General features: G+C 35.8%; 1 protein-coding gene across 2 annotated transcripts in view; it reads left to right on the top strand.

Annotated features, from left to right (window-relative positions):
* LOC126378025 (thyroid receptor-interacting protein 11-like) overlaps nucleotides 1-18,430 on the top strand; it is an 86,925-nt gene extending 68,495 nt beyond the window's left edge. Inside the window, exons 3-9 of one of the 2 annotated variants that reach the window (XM_050026085.1) lie at nucleotides 2,811-5,996; nucleotides 7,424-7,608; nucleotides 8,077-8,240; nucleotides 9,195-9,398; nucleotides 15,455-15,599; nucleotides 16,014-16,240; nucleotides 16,872-18,430. In XM_050026085.1, coding sequence (XP_049882042.1) covers nucleotides 2,811-5,996; nucleotides 7,424-7,608; nucleotides 8,077-8,240; nucleotides 9,195-9,398; nucleotides 15,455-15,599; nucleotides 16,014-16,240; nucleotides 16,872-17,080 — 4,320 coding nt within the window. In that variant the 3' untranslated portion in view covers nucleotides 17,081-18,430. The remainder of the gene's footprint in view (nucleotides 1-2,810; nucleotides 5,997-7,423; nucleotides 7,609-8,076; nucleotides 8,241-9,194; nucleotides 9,399-15,454; nucleotides 15,600-16,013; nucleotides 16,241-16,871) is intronic. The other variant, XM_050026086.1, reaches the window with a different exon arrangement.
* Nucleotides 18,431-18,662: the final 232 nt, after the last annotated feature.

Raw genomic sequence — 18,662 nt, 5'->3', positions numbered from 1 at the left:
TGAAAATAATTTAAAAAAAATACAAAAAAAAAATGCGACGGAAATGAAACTGGTGTAAGTGACATCGTAACGAATACTGAGGTGGACGATTCAGCTCACAATTCTGAGTTAATATTAAGTAGAATTTTCCGTCACTAAAGTATACAATTGAAAATAATTTAAAAAACACAAAAAAATGAAAATTTTGCGACGGAAAATTCCACTTGATATCAACTCATCATGAGCTGAATCATCCCCCTCAGTATTTGTTACGACGTCGCTAACATCCTGTATATAATTTTAAAAAAACTTAAGACGACCAAGGAGGCAGTTGCAAGGAGTATAAGAATTTGAATACTCCGACGTCAACACATAGAAGTACTTAAATGGTATGTACGCACACCATAGTGACAGAAGTTACCGCGTTCTTATCAATTCCATGCACCACTTACTAAATGGGAAGTGTTCGGAGCGCCGCGTTGCGCGCCTATTACCTGTGTGTACACTTGGGCGCGTATTCTGTGCAATGTTATAATATATATTATTTATTTACAAAAACTATTTTGCCAGTGCACAAGCGGCACAATTCCATGCGAGTAAACTTAAAGTAACAAATCACAAACATGGATAACTATTGCAATAAATAATATAATCTTACGTAATCATGGGTGAATATCAAAATGTGCCAAGTTTGGTGGCGAACTGTCATATAATTTTTTCGTGAAAAAAGGATCCTTTTGTATCCAAAAGGATCCTTTTTCATGTCGGAACCCAATTTTTCACGAAAAAGTTATATGAAATTTCGACACCAAACTTGAAATTTTGATATTCACCCTCATCATTAATTTAAAAGCGCAGCCAGGTAGGCCGTAAAGATACAAATAACAAGACACAAGATAAATGTGTGAAAAGTTAACGAATGTAGAAAATAGGCGCGTGCGCACAGAACCTAAAAAAGATTTTAAGATAGATAATTATTATGATCAATATCGTAACAAGTTACCAGTTGGGTTAAAAAGGCTACATCGAAGCGATTCATCTAAAAAAGCAACATTGCAATTTGACATTTGCGAATTTAAAAGTGCAATAAGGCCGCCTTTTGGGCTTATTTTTATTCGTATGTTTATGTCCTTTGTACTTATATGTCGTTGTGTAATAAAGTATTATTGATTGATCGATTGAAAAGAGCGCAATGCAAACAAATGTCAAATAGCAATATTGCTTTTTTAGGTGAATGGCTGCGATGTGGCTTCTTAAACTCCCCATATCCCTGATACCGTAAAGGACTCTCTTAAGCGCTAATTACAGTACCCAATCCACCCAGACGGATGCGTCAAGGCACATCGAGATCGGGACATAGACGCTATTACACCAACTCGAGATCGTGGTTACCATGGTTACTCCCCACCAACTCGCTCGAGATCGTGGTTACTATGGTTACGCGCCACCAATTTGCTATTAGACTTCACGATCTTGATCGGCAAGTCCTTGACATAGACGCAACGCGCAGAATGGGTTGGCAAGTGTAATTAGCGTTTTAGCCGCTTACACAAGTCATTTCAAGTCATAATTTATTTTTAAACTGAAAATGTTTTTTTTTTTTCACAAATGTTAATTCCAACTGTACCTACCATACAATACAGGTCACAGTGAGTCAGTGGTGAACCATAAAAACGAGGCAGATAACGTATCGTATGTTTGTACAGACGGCTGAATAACCCACTACCAAGTATAAACCTCATTTACACCAACTTTCTTAAATTTTACTTCTATACTTGCGTGAGGTGGTATACAGGCTGAACAACAAACCACATATTCTACACCTCATTTATACCAACTTTAGTATATACTACTTCCTGACATATGTGGGAGAGTGTAAAAGGCTGAACAAAATACTACGAAGTTTGTTCTTCATTTGTTAGAACTTCTTTTACCTGTAAACTTGCGTGGACTGGTCTAAAGATTGGCGAAGTACCTACCACGAAGTATGCACTTCATTTGTACCAACATTCTTATGTTTTTCTTGTAAACTTGTGTTGAGTGATGTAGAGTTTATGTGCTAAAGGACTGCAAAAAGTATACCCGTCCACTACGTCAATACTTCATTTACATACTCAAATTCTTATATTTTATTTGTAAACTTGTGTGGTGTACTGTTGCGTTTATTATGTTAAGGGATAGTAATATTATGGTAAACTTGTGTAGCACTTTGTACCCTTTATAAAGGTAGTCCCAACCACATAGTGTTTTTTTTTTATTGTAAACTTTAGTATAATAATCACCACAGTTTTGTATTAATACAAGCCTAAATACATTAATTTGAAGGGAAGACTTTCGTGGAAGATTGTACAGTTCATGTATCACCATCATGTAACAATATTTTTATAACTCAATACAAGTTATTTACTCTTGCAAGGTGTGAGTAACGATGACGAATTTTGTACTTTAGCAACCAGGTCAATAGGTTGAGAGTTCCTTATACGAATTCCCTTTTACTTCCAAAAATGGTCATTAATGTTCTTTCTTTTCGTATTAAGAATGATAAGATACAATATTTAGCTAGTTTACTTCGAATACTAACAATATAATTAATACGGAAGTGAGTTTGTAACAACAGTGGCTGCAAGTTGTCTTGGATTGCTCTGCCCACCCAATTAGGAATTACGGGCGTGATTTTATGTATGTATGTAAGAGTTTGTTTATTAGGAATACTTCGCAATTTAACTATACCCTTACAAAAACTTAATGCTCTATTCTCCTATACTAGAAGTTCTAATAGAGCATTATTCTTGAGGAATAATTGTTAACTGTTATTTTTCTGTTCATTTCAGAGGCTCTCCAGAAAAAATGGCGTCAAAGAAGAAGAAGCGAGCTGGTACTGGGATCCACCAACTCAACCTGCGAAAGACGCCAACCATTACGAACACCAAATTGCAGCTCTTCAGAACGAAATATCCTCCTTAAAACAACGACAAAGCCATGATATCCGATCTGAAAGTCATGAAGAATTAGATAGGCTTCGTGAAGAAAACAGAAATCTAACAACCAACCTAGAAGATCTAGACAATCAACACCAAATGGCTATGGAACGGCTACTGACGCTAAAAAAGGAATTGCAAAAGAATTTCGAAGTCCTCAAACAAGAGCACGAGGATTTAAAAAACAGGAATGATGAATTTGCTATGGAAAGGGAGTTATTGCAAAACAAAATCAATGAAAAAGACAAAGAGTTACATAAAGTGAATGCTGAAAGATCAGATATTGAAACCCTACATCATAAGTACTTGAATCTTGAAAAAGTACATTCTATTTTAAGGGAAAATGCTGAGAAATTCCAAGAAGAAAATCAAGAATTACATGAAGAAATTTTCAAACTACAAGAGCAAGTAACTAAATATGAACATGAACTGGAAGTTGCTACTAAACATTGTGAAATGTCTAACACGGTGCCTAGAGAGACGTACGATGAACTTATTAAAGAACTGAATGAGTTAAAAGATAGTAGGAACGCTAATAGGGTTCATATGGATGAAGTCAATATCGATGATAACGCTAAAAGCGTTATTGAGAGTCTCAAACGTGAGATACGTGAGTTAAAACTTGAATTAGTCCAGAAAGATAATGCAGAGAAAAGTCATAATGATAATGACCACAGATTTGTAAAATCGGAGATAATAATGCAACTATATAATAAATACGTCAACTTTGAATTACCAATTGATTATATAGGAGAGATGCCATCTACAGAAGATAATATTGTCATATTCAAATTGGAAAGCGCTTTCAAAACCCTCAACTCATTCAAGAAAGATATCGATGTGTTAGAACACAAACTTTCAGAAAAAAATCACAATATCAATCACTTACAGACTCAAATAGATGATTTGGCTGGTGAAAACGATTTCCTCACAACGGATCTCCAACATTTTGAATCTGAACTAAACGAAATGAAGAAGAACAATGACTTCCTAATTTCGGAAATCGCAACTTTGAAAAATTCGTCCAAACTAGAACCAATCATAGAAACACATGAGGATAATTTGGCGAAACTAGAAACTGAATTGGACAACTGCAACAAAATGAATAAGAATTTCGAAAGTGAAATTAAAAGGATAGAGAAAGAATTGAATGAAGTCAGAGTTGAGAAACTAGTTTTACAAGAAAGCTTATCTGATATGCGACATAAATACATAACTATGTTGAAAGAATTAGAAACGGTTAAAACTAAAACACACGATTTTGAAGAATTGGAGAAAGGCAGCCAATCTGGTCAAAACGACAAATTAAAGAAAGCAATAGATGATATTGATGATCTGAAGAAAAAGCTCAACGCATCTAACGCTAAAAACGAACAGCTCTCCATTGACATACATATTATAGAAAATGATAAAGTTTTATTGACAAAAGAAGTAGATGATCTGAAACATGCGCTATCAGAAACTGTGTCTGCACACAAAGAGCTAGAAACATTGAAAACATCTCTTGATAATAAATTAGAAGATGTAGAAGTGAAATTGGATGAAGTCCTCAAACATAAACATGATATAGAACATGAAAAGATGAAATTAGAAAAAAGGTTAAAAATATTTGAAAATGAAAGCAAAACAAACGATTCTGTTCATACTGAATTAGAAAAGGTCACAACTGAAAAAAATGAACTAGCAGAAAAACTACATTATATACTTAAAGAGAATTCCACTCTAGCAGAAACAGTAGACAAACTTAAAAACGAACTGACTAACCTAAGGAAGATTGTAGATGAACTTAAAAATGAAAACGAAACTTTGAAAACAAATACAAAATCTGAATGCGCGAACACTGCAACATTAAATGAAACAATTAATGAGTTAAAAGCTAAAATAATACACCAAGAACTACTTACCAACGAAATTACAACATTGAAGGATGTAAATGAAAAACTCGTCGAAAAGAAAATGTTGTTAGAAACAGAATTGATTGCCACAGACACCAAACTTGTTCAGATGGAACAGGACGTTGAAAAACTAATATCTGATCTGAATGAAAAAGACACATTAATAGATAAACTTAATACAACAATCACTGAAAATAATGAATCAATCGGTCATTTGAATCACACTGTGGGTGATCTGAACAAAACATTGGAAATTAAAAACGAAGAAATAAAAAGACTTACTAAATCACTTCATGAAACCAATGAAAAGTTGAGTTATACGTCTGTTAAATCGGACAGAGGCTTCGAAGAGTTAGAACAGCTACACAGTGAAAAGGAAGATCTGAGCAAACAGGTACTGGATCTTAATGAAGAAATGATTTCAAAGAACACTCAACTATCTGTTCTCACAAAACTGTCCCAAGAATTGGAAAAAACTTGTCAAGAATATAAAGTAACAATAGACACTAAAGACAAACAGATAAAAGAACTGAACCAATCAATTGTGGAACTAAATGACAAAATAAAAACCTCAGAGAATACCACGAAACATAATGATGAATATGCCCATTTAGTTCATGAGAAAGAATCATTAGAACAAGAGGTCTCTGCTCTGAAAAATTACTTGACAACAAAAGAACACGAATGGTCAGAAATTAAGGTAAAAACCGAACATTGGGAAAAGGCGTGCGATGAGTACAAAGCGACTTTAGAAATAGCTGCTAACGAGAAATCGGAATTAATCAACTTGATAAACCTCAAACACAATGAAAGTATACAGTACCATAACGAAATTCAGAGGCTAAACCATGCGATATTGGAACAGACTAATGAATTTAAGAGGGTTATTGAAGAAAAAGACTTGTTGATACGAAACAAGTCGAGTAGTTGCTCCAATTGTGAAAATTTAAAGATAACCCTGAGAGAAAAAGATGATATTATAATAACCTTGAATCAGAATATAGCGGACTATGAAATGTTGAAGTCTGAACTTGCGCGTGCGAATGACACCATCAAGAGTTTGACGGAACGGTGTGAGAACCTAGATAAAAGTATGGCCATTCAGTTGGAAACTGTTAGAAAATTGACGGCAGAAAATGTACAGGTGAGTTAATTATTTTTTAATATTATAGACGGACACATTTCTTTTAGACACGAAGATACTCAATGAGATTTTGTTAACTTATAGTTTTGATGCAAATACACTTCCCAAGTCTGTTTCTAGGTTTATAATATTGTGACATCCCAACGTAAACGTAAATACACTCTTTTATTTTTTAAAACACCATGAAAAGACATTTGAATCTTAACCTAACCTCTCTCTTATTTCTATCTCTTAAGTACATTTGCTTTTTCTTTTAAATTATTCCATTTTTAAATATTTCCGGCCAAGTAGTTGTAGTAAGTGACGTAAAGTACAATAAAAGAGTTTCTAATATGTACAAAGGAAATATTCCGCAAACTTTTTCCATAAACCGTTAGAACGTTTTCTTTTTTTCGACATAAATGGTGTGCCAGCTGATAAGAAACAGCTAAACTCTAAGTAAAGTACACGTCAACCTGGGCTATTGGTCCATGACGTCATTTAACGGGTACATTTAAAAATACGTCATAGTTCTTTACTTAGCTCTAGTCATGTTAAACATGAGATGTTGCGACATGTTTTTTGATAAGGATAGGATAGGAATTAATAAAAGAATAAAAATAAGATAAGTTTGTTTAAGTATGAAAAGGTCTACTACGATCTACTCTGAACCGGCGTACGTGTATGAAACGATTGATGAATGTGGAGGAAACAAGTTTTTTGTTTTGACGTGACTTATTGTAGATTTGCCGCAGATGGCATTAACTACTTGGCCGGACAAATAGGGAGCGCTGAAGGCTCTCACCCGATACAACGTTTAAGACAGCAGGCCTGAGGGTGCCCAGTTGGGCGCGAACCTCGGCTCAGGGCGTCGTCTGAGAGGAAAAATATTTGAAACAATTAATCGACCCTAGTGGGTCGTAGCGATAAGCGCTGAACGAGGGAAATCGTCGACCACGCCGGCGGGGTCGGTATCGGGGTCCAAGAGGAAGCAAGAGAAGTACGTCAGGATCGAAGAAAATGGAATTCCATAAACTCCGCTTACCCCGGTGGGAAATAGGCGTGAGTTTATGTATGTATCAGTTGCATTTAGCCACAATCGCACCTGATATGAAGTAAATATGTGGCTTAATCGCCTATACATTTTAATTACTAGTTAGATCCTAATACACAGGTAATATTACGAGTAAAATACAACGACTAATTATGTTTATGTTTGCACTATTTCAACCTTAGAACATTTGATGCGTAGATTTCCTACTCAGAAGTACGCACACCGTAGATTAAACAGTAAAACTACGTATAAAAGGCACACTCCTTTACGAGCTTGAAGTGCCGTACCTCAACCCTCTCCCAAAACATTAATATCCCCCCCCCCTACCCCCAAATAAAAATAAATAAACAAAAAGTAATCAACACAATTTCTCCCAAACACGAAACTCTTCCAGTTGTCGGAATTAGAACAGAACTCCACCAAAGAGTTGGAGCGCTTACGTCACCACTTGGTGGAGATGGAGGAGAACTACACGCAGGAGCTGATGACGTCAGAGCAGAAGCTGACGGAGTGCCAGACCAGGCTGCACCAGGTCGAAGAGAGAGCCAAACAGAATAGCACTGTTTATACTAGCAACAGGTAAGTGTTGTAAACATCTGTAATTTTTTCACACAGGGATTTGGCAAAATTCTGATTTGATGAATCTTCTTTCTTTCTTTCTATCGACTCGATAACATCAAGGTAGAGCCGGAAATCACCAGAAAAATGAAACCTCTTACAACCTCAATTACACCTACCTTTCGATCACTAGTTTGATTAGAAAATTGCAGGCTGATCACCTGATTGTCCGAAAGTAAGATGATCCGTGCTTCTCAAGACACTTTCAGCTGTTGGTCCTGGTGACTTAACTTACTGATGTCAGTAGGTAGTCGTTTCATGAGTCATGTCAGCATCTTTGGAGGCTCAACAGTAACCCTGACGCCAAGGTTGGTGAGGTTGGTAATCCACCTCACAACCCACATGATAGACGAAGAGAAAACTGAAGTAGATGCATACGTGTAATTTTCACCACCATCAATTTTCAACGTTTTCGGTCTACAATTTCAGCATCCGAGCGAACCAAGAAGTGGAGACGCTGCGCAACCAACTGAAGCTGCTGGAGAAGCAGCGTGATGAGGTGCAGGGCAGGCTGAGTGAGGCGGAGGACGCGAGGAGCCGTAGCGAGGCGGCCCTCACCAACCTGCAGGTTGTGCTCGAACAATTCACGCTTGGTGAGTGTTTGGTGCCAGCATTAATGAATAAACCTTCGATGGACGTTCTTTGGACTTAAGCTTGCTTCAGTCGACTGCATACCTCCTACATAGAACATCTTTACCATGGCAGTTTGGTCAGAATCAGTTCTCACCATGGATCTTTAAGAAATGTTTCTTACCAAACTGTTCCAAATTTAGTCGTGTCAGTGTGTCCACAAGTATACAGGGTGTTAGTGACATCGTAACGAATACTAAGGCATCCCCCTTAATTTTGCGTCGGAAAATTCCACTTAATATCAACTCAGAATCATGGTCTGAATCATTCCTCAAAGTTTTCGTTACGATGTCACTAACATCCTGTATGTCTCTAGCGTTATCCCGTGTTCACGGGGTCCGCTTACTTAACCTGAAGATTTGGCAAGTCTGGATTTTTGCAAAAGCGACAGGAAAAACCAGCCTAATACAGGTTAGGTCACATACATCCCAAACGCATTTCTCGGGAATGTGGGATTCCTCACGATGTTTTATTTTCCACTGAGCACGTAATAAGCACGAGTAAATTTTGAAAATATTGTTTCCTAAGACCATGGAGTAACTAAAATATACTATGTACCCCTCGCCACCCATCCAACATTTGACAACATTACTTAACTTCGTTGATCATTGCCAAATAGGCTTGTTTCTAACTAGTCAAATCAGTTACTTTTTACTAAACGTCAAAACACGAAATTATTATGGAATTTGAACGAAAAAACACACTGTGACGTCATAGAAAAACGTGACAAAATGTCGGACTTATTGTTAGGTTTTTCTTGATTAAAATTCATAAACAATTTACATAGAAAAAAATTATGTTTTTCGTTAGTTTTAGATCTGTCTTTATTTAGTAATTAGAATTTAATAATTTATCTTAAACCTAGTAGACGACCCAATTCACGTTCGTTGGTCAAATTATTTTCTCTTCATTTGCAGACAAAGAACGCGAGATCCACGCAGCCACAGAGAAAATACGAAACAAACTAGACGACGTTAAAAAGCACAACTTGACACTTCAAGACGAAGTCACTAGACTCAACGCGAAGTTGGAAGAGGCAATGAACGGTCTTCAGGCAGCCTCTAGGTTGGGTGACCAGGTGGAGACTAAGACGGCTCAAATTAACGACTTGAAAGAGCAAGGTAGGGGAATTGTCTTGATTTCATTACTACCCTTTTACTCTTAAACCCTTATTTTAAGATGTTAACTCGAAACTTTCTCCACTCGAATCGTCCTCCAGCCGGGCTAACATTCGGAACATGATAAAATATATTGATTCGATCGATAATTTTATCCTACGAATAAATAATTATTTATTATTATTTAAATAATAATAATATTAAATAATAATTAATAATAATACATAATTATTACATCATAATATATAATTAAACAATAAATAATTATACGGCTAATAATAATAAATAATTTAAAATATATTTTTAATTTATTCGTAAAATAAAATTATCGATCGAATCAATATATTTTGTTATTTTTCCTAACATGCATGGCACGTGATTTTGTTTGTATTTTGACAGAACTTCATGACTTATTTGGGTTCACATATTAACACAAATCGACAAAACGATAAAATTATATCGTCAGAATCGATAAAATGACCGTGACAAAATTTTATCACGTAGCGCATTTTAGCCGTACAGGATTTTGACAGTTACGTCATCGACTTGAGGACTTAACTCACTGGCGTCGAGGATATAATTGGCTACTTGACAACCTAGTCAAATGAGATACTTTTTACGAAATGTCAAAACGAGTTTGTATCGAAATACTGTGACGTCATCAATAAAAGCGGTCAAACGTCGTACTCATTGTTTCAAAATTTCTAAATTCGAAAATAAATGGAAAAATAAAATGAGATTGATTTATGATCATCTTAGACTGGCTTCTATTTATAGATCATTTTATAGTTTATCTTTGAGCTAGTCAAGTACCTAATTATATCAATGTGCCAACAAAATAATACGAAAAAAATGACGTCATGCCTCCACTCAACCTCACTGGAGCAAACTCGAGATAAGGTTGAGGCGATGTATAAGAATACCGATTTTGAGCTGAGTATAAGGTTTTAAGTTTACGCGGTTATTATCATAATTAAAGCACATAATAACGGGTTCTGTTTGTATTCATTTGCGTCATCCCGTGATCATGGCACTTGCAACAATGTCGAAATATCGGGAGTCTCATATCCCCATTTAAACGCGGTAAGAACCCGTTATTATGTGCTTTAATTATGAGTATAAGGTGTTCCTTCAAATCGCCTCAATTGTGTACGGATTCAAGGAAGGTTCGACTTAACATCTTAGAATACGATTTTTAGACTTCAGTTTTTAGGAACATTTTTGATGACTACTAACTTACTTTTGACATCATCATCTCTCTAGCATTATCCCGTTTTTCACAGAGTCCGCTTACCTAACCTGAAAATTTGACAGGTCCGGTTTTTTACAGAAGCGACTGCCTGTTTGGCCTTCCAACCCGCGAACGGAAAACCAACCCAACCCAATACTTACTTTTGACATAATTTTCATTTAATTTTATTCTTCTCTCATGTGAGTTGTGAGGTTAATAACCGAATTCATCTACCCTGTTGTCAGGGTCACTATTGAGCCGCCTAATGCTACAGTAGCTGGGACCGACGGCTTAACCTGCTCTCCACCGAATCATCTTACTTTCGGACAATCGGGTGATCAGCCTACAATGTCCTAACCAAACTAGAGATCTTGTTTGTGATATGTCCCCACCATATCCAACCCGAAACCTCATTATGCCAAGAGCACGGGTGCTATAAAAATCCTTAAAGACAACTTTAATATTAAAAAGTAAATTGGTAGCCATCCGTTTTTGTTTTGCTAGTTCGTAGTTTAACATAGAATTTATAAGTTGAAGTGTATTGTTTTCATTTTGTACGATATTTAAAGCATTGATTGTAACTAAATGATATAACTATGTTTGTAGTGTAATGTAAATATAAGATTTTTTGAATTTTGTATGTATTTAGTTTTAACTTTGAGTGATTATACTTGCCCTTGTCTTAGAGATCTTTTTTCATCAAAATATTGGGGAGAATGAGCCAGCAGTGATGCTCAACTATGTCAAAAAAATATGATTTTAGCAATCCACGTTTACTACTTTTGTTATGCCCGTTCAACTATTTTTACAAAATAGTTATAAATGCGAATGTAAATTTGGTATGGAAATAGTTTCATATAATAATTTTCTGAATATATAAGAACATATAATAGTTTTCTGAAAATCACGGGGACGAAAAGGGATGCAAAAAACGGGCCGCGCGCCTTAACCTAAGTGTTTTTATCCCGGAAATCAGCCCTAAGGGGATGAAAAAACGTGCAGTTCACGATAACAGAATTATTTTTATCCCAGCATTCACCCCCTAAGGGGATGGAAAGGGATTGGACAAAACGTTGCGCGCGCTTTTTAAAATTGATTTTATTTATTATATCGGAAATCACCCCCTAAGGGGATGAAAAGGGGATGAAAAAACGTGGCGCGTTTTAACCCAAGTCCACTCGGATAAAGTCGCGGGCGATAAGGTATTAAATAGTGCTAATCCAACCCGTAGCCAGTCATTCCAGCGTCCAACTAAATATCAGCTGGTAATTCTGGGGTCTAATCGCCCAGGTTGCTAGTTGGTATACAGTTGGTCGCTGACCCGTCTGCGTAGTAGCAACTGACACACGTAAGTTAGATGTATCGCTTCTGTAGATGTTTTTGAGTGTATGTTATGTATGGTTCCTTGGCTCGATGCGGAAAATGTTCGAGGTTTTGTCTATGGTCACGGAAAACGGACTGTTTCAAACCTTAGTTTGTTTCTTATCCAATCAGCATGCAACATGAAAAAACATTGTTGTCGGTGTAGCATTCTCCATGCTACTTTTCTAGGGAAAAATAAGACAGTGGTGTCCCTATTGCCTTCCGCCCCAATCTCAATCTAATAGTATAAAGCGCTTGAAAATAAGCTACATTGTGAAATAAAGGGAAGCTACGACACTGGTCGTTGCTCCAGACACGCCACCTTACTGCATCAACATAACAATATTTTGTATTTTGATGATGATGAGACGTTTGTTACGTAAAAAAATGACAATTCAAAGTGTAACTATGTTACGTACTGAATAAAGATATTTTTGAATTTGGACTACTTAGAATCTCTCGACTGATCGTAGTTTAGCCAGGAAAAGAATATACGGTCGAATTGAGAACCTCCTCCTTTTTTGAAGTCGGTAAAAAAGGTGTAATATTGCCCTGATAAAAAAGACAGTGAAAACGAATTAATAAAATGTCTGAACTAGTATTTGTCTAATATTTTTCAGTGACCATAGACTAAATCATAAAATACAACTTTTTGTATCGAATTAAGAGAAATTAGTTAGTGATGGCAAGGTGGAGTTAAAGAAAATACACTAAATATTCGAAATATAGTTTGATTGTTGAGATTCAAAGCATTCACTTATCAGACCATAGAACCAGAAATATCAAATGCATTTAGCATTTGAGTTGCCGCTTCTTACCGCTTGATAATTTTATAATTTCGCACTCCTTAATATGTGTACTTTTCTTTATCTTTGTGTTGCCATTACCATAAAAGCTTTCGTGTGTCTCAGCTAAGTTTAACATTCAAAACAATTAACTAATTGGATTTTTAAGATAAAAAAAATATATTATTTTTTATTAATTTTTATTTAAAACATTAAAAAAGTCAAGTAAAAAGGAATATACTTAACATTGTTTATATACAATTTATTGAAAATTACATCTCTGCATTAAAAATATATATTATTTTTAATCAATTTTCAACTAGAAAAAGTTGGTAACTAACTAAAGTAAAACAAATTAAATACTTAAAAAATACAACGTAGCTCTATGTTTACAAATCGGACCACCGCACTGAGAGAGCTTATCGAACACATTTCAACTTCAAGAGCAGCTTCGCCTACTTCGGTCTAATCTCATTTGGTAACTGTGAGGCTTTCACGCCGCGGCGCCGCCCGCTGTCAAAGTGACAGGAGACGCCAGCTGTCACTTTGACAGCACCTGTCAGACAGCCGGCGCCGCGTTCTACTCAGATTACCATATGGGGTTTGATCGAGGCATTTGGCTTCACGTCGTGTCGTCTCTGTGTTTTCACCAGTTTTTGCTGCTTATGATTTTATTTTTTAATTTACGTGACTGTTTTTTGTTGTGGGAAAATTTTCGCAAAGGTACGTTACTTTTGTAAATAAAAACCTGAAAGTTGAGACTATAATTTAATAGTTTTTTTAGTACCTAATGCGAAAGTTCTGCCAATATATTTTGTTTTTCCATTTTGGCACATGCAAAATTCGTCTTGCAATACATAATGTCGTTTTGTTTGTCTATGTTTTTAATATATTTCTTGCATTGGATACTTGATATTAGCGATTAAATTTACCCTGAATAATAGCCTCGGATGTTACTCCCTTTCGTTCATATCATTCGATCCTTAGTTGTAAATTATATTATCAATGATTTGAGTGTTATCAAATAGTATCCAAAGCAAGGATTTTTTTTAATCGTTTTAGTAGAAGAGTAGAATATAGAAGATTCCTGCTACTTAGCCGCATTGTTTCTGAGTATTACTTCAGGTACTGGCGATCAGATAAAGGGTTAACGCATCACACTCTCGCTTTATTCTTAAAAAAAACTTATTTTTTTTAGAACCATTTTGATTCACTAATAAAATCCCTTCCTAATTATAAAGTAACCTTCAAAAAGAAAACTTGAATAAAGAACACCGCCAATACATGTACAATCTCAAAAAATAAAATGACATCTGTCACTGTCAAAGTGACAGTTGAAAGTTGACAGGTGAAATGTGACAGTGTGGCTTTGGCGTGTTAAAATTTCACCCTACCATCAATTGTTTCCTTTCCATAGAAAACCTCTGATTTTAGTGAATCAAAAAAATAACTTTTTGACATTTATGGAAGTGTAGAGTGTTTTCCGTTGCGCCTGCCCAGTGACTGAATAATACTTTGAAATCGTGTGCGCGAATGCATCGAACTGCAACCCCGTAGAAGCATGGTAAGAGTACGCTATAGATTTTCAGTTTTAATTTTGTATTAATTTTTAGTTAAAATAGTAGAAAATTAACATAGTTCAACTGTGGCAACACTTTTTTTACTTTTTCTTTTTTTTAGGGTCAGCAAAATTTATAAATCCATGTATTTAATTGGTTTAATAATGAACCCATCAGTATTCCCAGTAAAAAGTGTGTTGATTTTCTACTATTTTATGACATGTTGTGTTTGATTTTGTTAATTTGATATTGTGTATTAAGTATTACTTTCCAGCTCCTTAATACTATCTAATTAATACATGTGATCAAGTGTAATAACACTAAATTCATTTTACAAACACCATAACAAGATACAGAAAAAGGCCTCTACATTTTCTGTTTAAAACTTATTTTATTCCGACAGAGGGAAGTGTCACCCACAGATAGTAACCATTAGGTTCATTATATCCATGGTATAAGAAAACCAGGTATGCTCAATCCTATGCCAAGCCGCCATTGCTAGCCCTTTGATGACGTAAGTGTTACCACTGTATTACAATTAAATTGGTACCTCCAACATTCCAAGTACGTAAATTTTATTATGTAAAATTAAGTGAATTACTGACTAATTTATTTAATTATCATTACTTCTCACATATATAGAAATCAATAAAACTGTAAGTAAATAATCTTTTACTAAAAGTTCAAAATTTCCTTGCAAAGTAAATATAAAAACATTGGTTGTGAGTAATTTAGTTTTTACGAAATGGCAACACAGAGTGGGATGACGTCAGCTAGGCTAACCTTGAAATGTTAGCTGTCACTTTTGAGCATACCTGGTTTTCTTATACCATTATTATATCCATTTTAGGCGTTCGAATCAACAGTGGCTGCAAGTTGTCTTTGATTACTTTCCGCTCTGTCTACCCACCTGTATTTCAAAAGGAAGAATGTAATAAACCAACTTTCTAGTGTAATCGGCCTGGTGTCGGGGCTCAAAAAGTGATTTTTGTGATATATCCCCACCTGGATTCGAACCTGGGACCTCCGGATCTTGAGCTCAACGCTCAACCACCGGACCGCAGAGGCCGGTAGTCATTCAGTTTCGTATATTTACACTAATACCTGTGCATCTGTCATCAGTGCGCACCCTGCAAGTGTCAGTGGCCGCGGCCGAGGAGCGCTATTACAACGCGACGTCCAACCAACAGGACAAGGTGGACAAAAACCTGGTCAAGAATCTCGTCATCAACTACGTCATGACGGCTGCGCAGAACAGCTCTAACAAGTAAGTGTTATAATCAAATCAAAACATACAAACTTTTATAAAAAAAGCAATAGCACAAATGGGCGGCCTTATTGCTCTGAAGCAATTTCTTCCAGGCAACCACTGCCAGGAACCAGCCAAAAAAGAACTTGGATGCGGGACGGTTTGGCTTGGATTTTAATCATAGAGGTGGCTCCCATCTCCGCCTCTGCAACCGTTGAGGTATTCACCCGTATCCATGGGCAAGGGTTTTACGTTATACCCCGTAGGTCTGGGTCCCTATCCGAACTCAGTCACCATCTCACTCCAACCTGCTGAAGTAAGAGGCGCCCGCCCGGCAAGGACGCACCGAACAGGACGGCCCCAGTGGACGGCGAAGAAGATGACTGCCCCCCTGGGACTGGCTTTATTATTATTATAACATTTCTCTTCCAGACTACAAGTTCTGCGCATCCTATCAACAGTCTTGGACTTCAACCAGCAGGAGTGCGAGCGGCTTGGTTTGTCTCGGTCGGCCACCACACCAGACAGCTTGGCAGCTGAGTTCGTCAAGTTTCTACAAAACGAGTCCAAGCCGCGAGCACCACTTCCCAACATGATGGGGCTGGCGCAGGGGGCCAGTAGAAGCACCACGCCTGTGTCCAGGAAGAGTTCCACCATCGGTAAGTTACTATCATCCTCATCATCTATCCAACCGGAAACCACCCTGGAGACTTCAACCAAAACACCTCGTATCGTACTCACAGACTCTACACATTGACGTTATCATACACGCGCGTCTGTGTATGTGACTTCTGTCCCCAATGCTATTGAAGACTAAAGTAAGACCGAGGGGGTGAGGTACACCTATCTCAGCCGCTGGTGGAGAGCGGAGAGTTGCCGTTCTATACGTAGTATTATTCCTTATTCCATGACATGAGCCATGTCATGCCTTTAGCGGGTCTTCTGTCATGTGAGTTGTGATATCAATCATTGACTTCATCAACCCTGGTGTCAGAGTTACTATTGACCCGCCAAAGGCCTCTGACAGCTCATGTAACGACTACGTGTTTAAATAAATAGAATAAGAGCTTAGAAGAGTCTTCTAAGCACGGATCATTTTACTTTCGGACAAACAGGTGATCAGCCTGCCGTGTCCTAACCAAACTAGGGATCACTTAGTATTTTTTTGTGATATTATCTCCACCGGGAACTCCGGATCGTAAGCCTCATGATCGACCACTGGACCGCGTAGGTCTTTAATATCACGTTAGTAAAATGTTAACTCTCAAAGCTGGACCATATTTATTTCAGGTCCGCAACCAACCCCGGAACCAGGTCACACGCGCAACCCGTCAACCGGTTCCAACAACCTGCTGTTCCAAAACATAGACGCTTTAGAAACCTCTTCACAAATATCCATAGAATCTGATAGTACGCGACGGGGGGCGCTAGATACGGGTGTGACGCAACCTAGGGACACAGAAGGGGCTATATTAAAACATGTTTTGAGAGATATGTGATTGTTACTCTGTATAAACGCTGTGAATAGGTCCCAGGTTGCAGAAGATCGGGTTGGTTTGCAACCAGGTTGCATGGCGAACGGAAACGGAATTTTGGATTTGTGAATTCTCCTTTTTTATGAATAACCTAAATACTTTTCATTTGGTTACTTTAGGGTTGTCAAACCAAATCTTATAAAAAGTAGATAGGGGTAATAACGGTACTGAGTAGTTAATGAAAAGTAAGTAAATGGTAAAAGAACATTCTAAAGTGATTTTATATTGGAACGAAACCCCTGGATAATGTGGAGTTATAAGTGTCTAAAAGAATCATAAATATCATTTGATTTCTTGTAGAAAAGTGTTAGAAAACAGTTTTAAACTACTAATAAGAAGCAAGAGTAAAATAATTTTCATTATTGATTGAAGTTGTGTATATTACGCGCATAAAACTCCTCTTTTACGTCATTTGTAATAATAAACTGAATTGCAACTGTAGTATTATAATTTTACAATCAGTAAATGAATGTTACAATTATTACAATTACAAAATGAATTGTCCGATTATTAAATTCAAATTCATAAATAAATAAATTTTATGATAAATAATTTAGAGATTTTACAATTCGTTTTGTGAACTAGCGGCTTTATTTTAGCATTTAATTTTAGTTTTAATTGTATAAACGTATGTTCAAATATTGTAGCGGATTAGTCTACGATTAGTATTATTTTGGTGCCTTATAGATTGTTTTATAGCAGTAATTTTTTTTATTTCTATAAATTTTTGTTTTATAAAAGAAAATATGATTTGGTTTTTATTATCATCTGTGCTAGAGTTTTATGTTGTAAATTTTTAGTGTGCTATTTATCTTAAAATGTTTCATATAATTTCAAAAGATGGTTTATATTGGTGGTGGAGTGTGCTCCGGTTGATTGAGCTGTTTATGTTATTGTTTATATAATTATAATATTAATATATGTATTATTATAAATATCATTATAATATAATAATATAGTATTTATACATATACTGAAATTATGTAGTCATAGACTGTTATTAAATGTTTAGGATCGAAATCTGAAGTTTTAAAACCTTTCTTTTATCGTAAAAATATATTAATTAATTATTATTTTTATGGAAATTAGGTTTTCATTTTATAAAATTACTCAAAAAATATTTGCTATTTAGTAATAAAATAGTTTTAATTACCTCATTGTAATATAGATATTTCGACTTTGTAAATTTTGTAATAATAATCTAAATTCATTTCGCCTGTATTTTGTTCAAATAATTCTGAAATTATTATTATTGATTTTTAGTTATATTGAATTGTAAATTTAATTTGTGAATATTGTTAATATTAATATAACCATTGTATTCCTTGATTGATTATAATAAAATATAAAATTAAACTATTAAGAATTAGTTTCTATTTATAATTGCCCTTTGCAAATTATTATGATACATTTTGACAACATCACAAAAGTGAATTTCAGTTTGAATTTTTTACAGTTTTTGGCAATAAAGTTAATCTAGACAGAGAAACATAATTATATTGAGGAGCTCGGTGGCGCAGCGGTAAACGCGCTCGGTCTGCGATTG

This window comes from Pectinophora gossypiella, chromosome 25 (genome assembly GCF_024362695.1).
Source record: "Pectinophora gossypiella chromosome 25, ilPecGoss1.1, whole genome shotgun sequence".
NCBI lineage: Eukaryota > Metazoa > Arthropoda > Insecta > Lepidoptera > Gelechiidae > Pectinophora > Pectinophora gossypiella.
This window is presented reverse-complemented; position numbering and strand designations above follow the sequence as displayed.